Below are 9,379 nucleotides of genomic sequence, written 5' to 3'. Positions count from 1 at the left end.
CTGGGTTTCCACCCTTTGCTACTTTCTGTCAAGGATTTACACAGGCGTTCCGAATTTGTAGGCGTTTATGTCAGTGTGTGCACGCTTGGAAAGTTTTACAGTAGCCTATGCGAAATTTAAGAACATTTAGTATACTCAAAATGCCAGTTCGGCATCCTAGATTTCCATGTAGTATGAATTCACTGCACACTTTTCAAGAAGTCCTTTCCGATTTTAGTTCCACAATTCAGTGGAGCAGGTAAGGGAGGTGGGCATGGAGAGAAATATAACCAATTACGTGACCAACATTGAGGTACACTGTACAGATACTGGTACAGATGACGATTTCTCAGTCTGAATGAGGTGCAGCATGTTGAAATGTGTCGCTTACTGAATACATTTGACTAAACAGTCAACTCTAAATAGTAGGTAGCATGGTTAGTATGCAGTATATCCTTATACGATAAGTAATCAGTAGGTAGTATGAACTTTCATACTCATACTTTCATACTCAACGAGGTTAGGCCTACTGAAACTGTTACATCCGGTTACACTGTAATCAATGAATGAATAACAATCTAAGATACAGGCTTACATTGTTAAAATAACACATTAGGACAGACTTTGTTCATAACATACATACAAGCGTTAACGTTGGGTATTTCAGTGATGGTCACGTGTGTTGGTAATACAGAGGACGTAGGTTCGAGGCTCCTGTGAGCTCGGAGTATGAGCAAGCAATACTGTTCGCTGTAGCGTGACGGCTGTTACACCTGCAATGTCCAATTGGGACAACTTTGCTTCATTGAGGTGAATAATTGTGAGGAACAGCTTGGATGAGTAGGCTTGTTTTAAGTGTCCAATGTCAGCTTGTTAAGTCTGACGTCAAAAGTGACGTGTAGCCATTTCCGAGTCCAAACCAGAAATTCTCCGCACCAGAGTACCTGTGAACTACAGCGGTTTAATCGTTTTTTAGACTCGGATCTATTCATACAACAAGGGACACAGCACTTTCCCGTTTTCTCCATATTGTCAGGGTATTTGAGCCTCGGAAAAGCGCTATATAAATATAATTAATTATTATGATTATTTCGGCATTTCGAAGACAGCGCCTCAGCCAACGTTGGACCCGGAAACACGTCATGACTTAACAAGCGGATACTTCTCAAACAAGTGTGACGTCACAGATGGGCGCAGACAGAAAAACTGATGAACATGGTCTGAACATGCCATAGAGAAAATGGCATAGCCTCCATTCAAGGACAATAAACCATCTATGCAAATTCACACAATGTTCTTTAAAGAGTATATTCTGCCATGACACCAATCCACATTGGTCTGCTGCCATCCTCAACTCCGTGTTGTTTGATGTGTTATTGTCCAAAATTGAACAGCAATCTGTTTTGAGCACATTTTGTCTACTGCCTCCCCAAATAGGTAGGCCTACAGATAACCATACAGATACAGACAAATGTTGTGTTTTTTTCATTTTACACACACACACACACACACACACACGTTTTACACACATCTTGTAGCCTATGTCAGAAGACGGAACGTATTGTGCGATCTTTTCGATATCGATTTGCAGAAGCTGTTGACAAAAAATGTGTTAGTAAACGTTTGCCAGTCTATTTTGGACAATAACATATCAAACGATACAGAGTTGAGAATGCTAGCAGTCCAAGAAGGTCTCTCTGTCATTAGGCTAAGATTAGCTCGAGATTACACTTTATGAATTTGTGTGATTGCATGGCCTAGACTAGGTCTACTTAATGTTATCTAGGGCATGTTCAGAGCTGAACAGCATCCAAAAAACCATACATTTACATTGAAACGAATTTTCAAAAAGTAATCGTTATAGGTCAATACAACGCATTTGTAGCCATCCTTTAGAAAGTAAAAAGCCAAATCAGGCCAAATAAGACATTCAGAACTGATACTTTGATCATCATCAAACATTTTCTGTTACTTTATTCTTGTCTGAAGCCCCCTTGTTATCACTTTCTCTTCCGCACGAGTTTATTTGTTTAATAACATGAACTCAATCTATAGCAATATATTGGACTTTGCACAAACTAATGAAAATCCCAGATAGTGTTATACATGTAGCCCTATAGCTTCTAACAGCCACCATGCAACCTAGTCTAAATCCTAAACCCATAGGCCGATCAAATTATGAGAAAAGACAAGGATGCGCGGCGGCAAAGTGACATGTTTGGAGGCAATTCACAAATTGTCTGTCAGTGTTTCACCTTGTTTCATCTCCAAAGGCAATTTGCATAAACATGAATGAATAAGATATTGGCTATATGGCTTGGCATGTGGGAGATGTTAATAAGCCGGCATTAATTGAAAGCATGAACAAAACCTTAACAATAATATTATGTTTAGTTTCACCTGAATTATATAGCTACAAAATGAATCACCTTACTCTCCTATGCTGTCATGCACTATGGCACCTAAACCAGGACCTTCTAGGGCCGGCCTGTGCGAAGCCTGTGCGAAACCGTCACCGTGCGCCGTAAATAATGTTGATAAAGACGCCACCGAAAACGACTTTCACGCGTCGCCCGATTGATTTAACGTGACCTCCGTTTCCAAGTGATATTGGAAGCCTATTTAAACAGATGAAGGCTTAAATTGTGTTGCTTGTATGTGCATTAATTCCCCATTCATCATCATTACTCCGTGATTGGTCTATCCACGCCTTTCCGCCAGCCCCGCGCTACGACAAGGGCCTGTAAATTAGAATGTAATACAATTTCAACAGCGGCAGAAGCCTCGGATCCGATGGGTGTTTTTTCTTCTCCAGTGGACAGCTGCTGCAAGGCTGTATGCACCGCCCATATCAACACGCTTTGTGCTTTAGTCTGATGGGAGCCGGGGAGCCCAGAGCCAATTCTTACTAACAGCATCTGATAAGGCCGATGTAATTGCTGTTATGTGCGCAATATAGCAGCCCATATCATATCTTGTTAGCTCGGTCATATACTGTCTTACAGCGATGAAATGGCGTGTTTGATGTTGAATTAGGCCATTGAGGATTCAGGCGCAGTAAAGAGAACTGGGGATCCATATGGGCGGTGGGTAAATGTGGTTGTAATTTGCTTCACTTTTATGTGTCATTCTGGCACGTGTGATGCGCGTTTGAGAAGATCATATGGAAGCTCATATGGTGCTGCATGGGCCAAGGCCTACTGTATAAGGCCTAACAAAATAAGGTGCAAACATTTGTGGCTGTTAACTATAACTCACACTGTCAGTGCCAAATGGGAAAACATTTTGTGCATGTATTTGAATGTGTATTTCGTTTACATCTTTATTCGCTGTTATTATTTTATTATGCATAAGCCAAAACTATTTTCCTTTCCGTCCTGCATCCCCGTATCAGGTTAAAATATGGCGTGATAGCTTACATAAATCTGCCTTGTGGTTTCGCCCCTACCGGGGCGGTTTAAACGGTGTATTATTCCAAACATATGCATTTTAATCAGCTCGGTCACACTTACAAGAACTCCAGTTAATAAGGCGATCAATCACGCGCGCACGGGGCGGATGGTTTCTCGGGAGGGGGGTGGCTATGGGGGCTCGCCTCGCAGGGACCGTCTGATTAGGATGAACCCTTTACCTCGAGTGACACACCGGGTATTAGAGGTAGGGGAGCATGTAAGGAATAATTAGCGAACACGTAATTGTTCCATAGTTAGTACTAATGTCTTTTAGAAGATTTACCATGGGAAAATTACTATAAAGCTATGTTGTTTGCAAGATAATTGAGAAAACATTCCAGTCTTCTTAAGGCTATTCATTAGTATTAAGAAGTGGAAATGAGTTATGAAATAACTACAATTAATATAATAATTTTCGATATCTAATCTAACACAATTCATCATGGTAGGCTTGTTTTACACACAGGCATTCCACATACATGCTACTTCTGTACCCATCGAATTCATGGATTAAATGTCACACACTTCTCTTCTCATTTAGTGAAATAACTCCTATGTCTGCCCTCTCGACGATGTAAACGGTTATTTAAAGGCTATTTGAGCTCGGTGTATATCCTCACCAATGTGCCCCATTATATCCAGAGAGCCCATGCACGCTCTCCTCTAATTTACGGAGAGCGTGGGCTTCAATTAGGGATAAAATGCAGCCAATTAAGCTCCAGCTGATTGGTGGAGCCGGTGAATCATCGATCTTTTTGCATTCCAATATCTTCGCGAGACAACTAATTCTACCGTGTCTATTAAGTGGATGGAGAGAAAATATGACTGGCGTTAATGGAGCCCGGGGACCACTTAACTGCCACGGACAATCTCGCGTTCACATCAGAGGAGAAGACCCAGCCACGATGGGTTTTGTCACCGACTACTTAAGACAAATTAGTGGTTGTGTTATTGCAAAGTGAATAGCAATCATAATGACCCTCACTTATTGTAGGCCTATTTGTGACAACAACATGGGAGCAGTTGAATTTGAAATATCAACATCAGGAATACATTGTCCTACAAATATATGCTCACATTTAGTTTTGTTTTTAATGGGAGATAGGCCTAATGAATTCGTTTCTATTCGTTTTTGTAAAATATAAGCTATTATTTCAATAGGCTATACCCCTTTTAATTAGGATATCATTTTAAATAAGGATATAGGCGTCCCTTCTCATTTAAACTACAGATTTACTCTGTGAGAATCATGAAATAAAACATTGAACTGATGTGTAGTTTGAAATGCTGTTTATTGTAAATTTGAAGTGCAGAACAATCCAACAACATTGAGCAAAAATGACCAGAGAGTCAGTTTGTATAATCCCCCTCTGGAACTTTTCCCCCGCTGAAACATGGATTATTTCAACGAAATACTATATGCCATTAACAGTGCAGCGAGGAATGGACAAATAGAAGAAACGCTTTTCCCAAACTATATCACAATGAGTATAATAAATATAAGGCTTGTCTTATCAGAATCAGACATAAAAAATACATTATCTAAACGTTATCCAAACGTTCGGTCTCGCCAACATTGGGTGAGTGGACTGTAAAGAATGTGGGAGGCTTCATGTGGGTGGAAAGTGTTCAGACGAGGGCATGGGTGAGTTGGGCAGCTCGATCTCGCCCTAATTTGCCGTGTGTGATTGTCCAATGGCTCCTCTTTCTCTCCCCGTCTCTATCCCCCTCTCCCTGTCCTCTCAGACTCCCGTCGCTTCTCCTTCTCTTCCCCCGTCAAGCCGCGCGAGCTAATCCGTTCCCCTGGCGCCTTGTTACCGTTTGGCAGCAACGATCCCTCGCCGGCCAGCGCGCCCCGCACGGTATTATCATTAATTCAACACTCAAAATTCATCCGTACGTACATATACATCACTTACTAATTTTACCAGCATCTGCACATTTCAGCCCCAGTCCGTCAGGGACTGGTGGAGAGAGAGGCATAATGAGACGGCACAGACTGTTAACAAATTCGCTTGTTAAAAAGAGAGATGGAAAGCATCATCCTAGTGTAACTAACAATACATGTAGGTCAATTTGGACATATGAAGAGACTACAAATAATGATAAAGCGTTAACGCCATCCATCAAGGAGATAAACGTTTGTCTGCAATTCCCAGTCTGCCCGTGCGCTCTTTCCTAGCACCAAATTAATCTTCAATAAATCAAATGTGTTTTTTGTCCGATCCCATCATATTTTGCTGTCTTGTTTTACAACTGAAATGTTTTTCAGATCCTCGCCATAGCTTAAAAAACTGGATAATGTTCGTGCGCCGAGTTAGTAATTGTTCCCTTTTATTATAGGCCTATAGCAGACTTGGAACTGTGCTCGCTGCGAGACCTGTCAAAGCCTAATGCTGGTACTTGAATGGCGACTGCTCCACGTGAGGGTCTTATTCATGCTGTTTGAGTCCTGTGCGTGTTTTTTCGTTTGATGAAGGCTTATGATAGACACTCTTCTGCGCTTCTTTGACCCAGTCTGGTAACACAGGGGAGTGACTTCATTGTTTTATGACTACATTGTTTTATCTGGTCAGAGGCACTTCTTCTCTCTGATCCAAAGTCACCGAGGAGGACTTACTCAGCACTGATGGCGTGAATGTCAGAAATGCGTCAGTCCTACTCGTCGGGGAGCACGCGAAGTCTGACCCAGAGGGCCTCTGTGGAAGGCCGTTTGATTGACCTGAGTGACAGGCTAGGCAGGAGCAAGGGCTTCCCCCGGGACCAAGGCCGTGGGCCGGGCTTGGGTACAGGGAGGGGTGCCTGAAGGCACACAGCAGCTCTGGCCTCTGGTAGGGGTGAGACAACACCCGGAAACTGTCGAGGGATCTCAGTGGGTTGGAGAATGGGGTGGCTGGGACCGAGCCCCCAACCCCCAGATGGGAATAGTATGGCAGTGACAGGTGGGATGGGAACGGGTAGGGTAAGTTCCCGGCCGCGGCATGGCTCATCATATAGGTGTAGAAGGCGGGGTCGGCGGGGTGAGGCCACGTCATGGCCAGACGCTGACGCTTGTCCTTCATCCGCCGGTTCTGGAACCACACCTATAGGACACAAAGACAGATGGGGTAAAACATTAACCTTAAACGGTCTGTGAGGGGAGACATGCAGATAACAACTTGACAGTCAAAATGCTGATGCACTTTTACGCACGGCTCTAAATTGCGTTACATATGCCAGTTTGGGAAAATAACCCTAAGGCATATTGATCTTCAAATGCATTAACGAAACGAAATCCTTTCAGATTTGAAAGTAGTGCCGATGAATATAGCATTGATTTTGAGAGGCCAGATTTTCTGATAAGATTTGGCCTATTCATTTCTAAAGTAGCTATATAGGCCCAAATAAATTGTAATTGATTTCAATCTCTAAATGCTCAAATGTCTCCCTATTTGCTGTGCATTTATGATAGCCTATTGGAAAGTGTGCATTCATCTGGCCCTACACATACTACATCTCACCTTGATCGTGGTTTCGGGTAAATTTAGGGAAGCCGCCAGTTCGCATCTCCGCGGTCTGGAGACATAATTCTCCCGGTAGAACTCCTTCTCTAGCCGTCCGATCTGCTCCCGCGTGAAAGCTGTCCGGTACCGTCGCATCTGGTCTGCTCCGTAGGACAACGAGCCTTGGTTCGAGCCCATCTTACCGGAATCCACACTGCTCTCACTCGGGTGGCTTGGAGAATCTGTATTTCGACCTGGAATAGTTCCATTAATGTTTCATTTAATCAGATAGGCTATTTCAATTTACTAACAGGTCTTCAGTTCATTATACAATAATGTACAGTTGGGATTTTGTTGTTATGTTTTGTTTATACTTGTACATTATAATTGTCTGTATTTTTTTAGACAAACTGAATTCACAGCTCAATAGCCATTAGCCTATTTGCAATGAGGCCTATAGCCGTAAGCCGTAAATATAGGACAGTCAAAACATTGCGATTACATTTAGGCTAATCCAGAACCAGTTTTATTACCAATATATTTCCGTAATGTAAATGTAATATAAGTAATTTAGCCTATTAATTTCAATGACACAACCTCAAAATATACATATCTATCGAGCTGTAGAAAATGTAATTTCTGATTCTTCTGATGCTCCTCAGATATAGCCAACCTACGAATTAATATTGTCTTTTTCTAACGTTTTTCTGGTTTTTCTATGTAGGCCTAGTTTGTTTACATAAAACCTGCTTTTTATGAGAATAGTGCGAAGTGGCTAATTATTTGCAACATGGTGTCTTTCCGAAGTGGCGCCAGTGTGACTCGTTTAAATGTGACAATGATGAAAACCCCGCTAAACGTGTGGGTGTCACCCTCTAACACATGCAGATTTGGACTCATGTCTTGGCACAACAGTCCAGTAGGTTAATGTAAACATTATTTTAAAAATGGATATGTTGTCGTAATACCACAACATTTAGGTGTTCAGCAAGTTGTCATTACATTTCCACACACTGTCGTAGCTGATTTCCTTGCATATCTTCCCCATGTAATTGGCTTGCATCCTGCACGCACCCTGTCGATCGAACGCAATGCTTACAGCGAAGTGACATTGACTGAATTCAATTGCTATAGGCGATGTCATAAACCTCTAAAACATATAAATGCAATTGCACGAGTTTCAACAAACGAAAATGTGTAGTTCCATGCCGTTTCACGTAGCCTACCTTTCCCGTTGTAGTCCATGCTTTCTGGCGTGCAGCTGACATCAATTTCCTCATAGAAGTCTGACTCTGTATCTGAGCTGCTCCCGTCTTTGTTGGTGTGATCAGTCCGGTGTCTCTCGGTAGAGGAAGACATACTAACCGGCCTTATATCGCTTCCCCGTGCGCCCTCCACCTCCTCATCCGCTCTGTCTCGTGAGTAACGCGCTGAACCGGGGCTCAGGCAGTTCCTGTGGACCATTTTTCCTTGCGGTTCTCGCGCGGGGCTTCCAACTGCTTCGGACAAATTAGAGCCCGTTTTGGCAACAGCCACCGTGCCAAGTTGACCTCCCTCCGCGAGCATCACCATCTCCTTTCTGTTTTCCATTACCGGACGGATGAACGCGCGTGGAACGGAACGAACGAGCAAGCACCAAATCGCGAGGGACAGCGGAGAGAGCGAGCGAACTGTGACACCGCAAGCGACGGTGGCTGGGGGTGTGAGTCGTAGGAAAGAAGATTAGAGGAGAGGGGACGTATGCGTTCTGACCCTGCAAGGCGAGCGCTCCAGAGTGCGGCAACACGAGCTCTGGGAGGGATCACCATTGCCTTCTCTTTCTCTCGAGCTGTCATTCTTAATAGGGCAGTCGTCATACCCCTGATGACGCCACGCATCGATTGGCTGTGAATAAACAGAACGAGCAATCACGGCAGGGATGAACGGGGGCTCAAGGGCTCCTAGGAAAACAAGCAACTTTTAGACGGATACATAATCACACTCCATGCCAGTATGACTACTGATTTGACATTTCTCAAATCGCACACATTTCACAAGGAGAGGGAACGAGGCTATAGACAATTTATTCTGAAAAACATCTTCCTCACGCAAACATAATAATATATCCGCTGCACATCTGCAGTGATGTGCACTGAATAAAGCGCGATGCATCTGCTGCAGTGACTATTCAATACAATGTTGAGAATGACATGCTTGCACCAGGAAGCTCAAATGATAGGGTATATGGGGAGTGGGAGTCTATACTGTCCATCGGAATTGGAATGAGACACGCAATATTTTTGCACCCCCCCCCCCCCCCCACACACACACACACACACACCCTTTAAGTGGTGTCAAGTTAAATGTTCTAAGGTCAAGCCCTCGTAGCCAGTTTAAGGTGACAGGTATGTATGATTAAATGTATATTGGTCAGTCTAACAACATGGAATAAAGGCTATTATTCCTGCATTAGGCTGATCTATTTTT

At 43.2% G+C, this 9,379-nt stretch overlaps 1 protein-coding gene across 1 annotated transcript; it reads right to left on the bottom strand.

Moving 5' to 3' along the window:
* Nucleotides 1–5,995: 5,995 nt before the first annotated feature.
* evx1 (even-skipped homeobox 1) lies at nucleotides 5,996–8,503 on the bottom strand (the record flags this gene model as incomplete). The annotated part of the gene is made up of 3 exons (XM_080532210.1): nucleotides 5,996–6,514; nucleotides 6,932–7,167; nucleotides 8,140–8,503. The coding sequence occupies 3 exons, from the start codon at nucleotides 8,501–8,503 to the stop codon at nucleotides 5,996–5,998; spliced, it is 1,119 nt and encodes a 372-aa protein (XP_080388336.1).
* Nucleotides 8,504–9,379: the final 876 nt, after the last annotated feature.

Source organism: Nansenia antarctica (genome assembly GCF_963989245.1).
Source record: "Nansenia antarctica genome assembly, chromosome: 5".
NCBI lineage: Eukaryota > Metazoa > Chordata > Actinopteri > Argentiniformes > Microstomatidae > Nansenia > Nansenia antarctica.
This window is presented reverse-complemented; position numbering and strand designations above follow the sequence as displayed.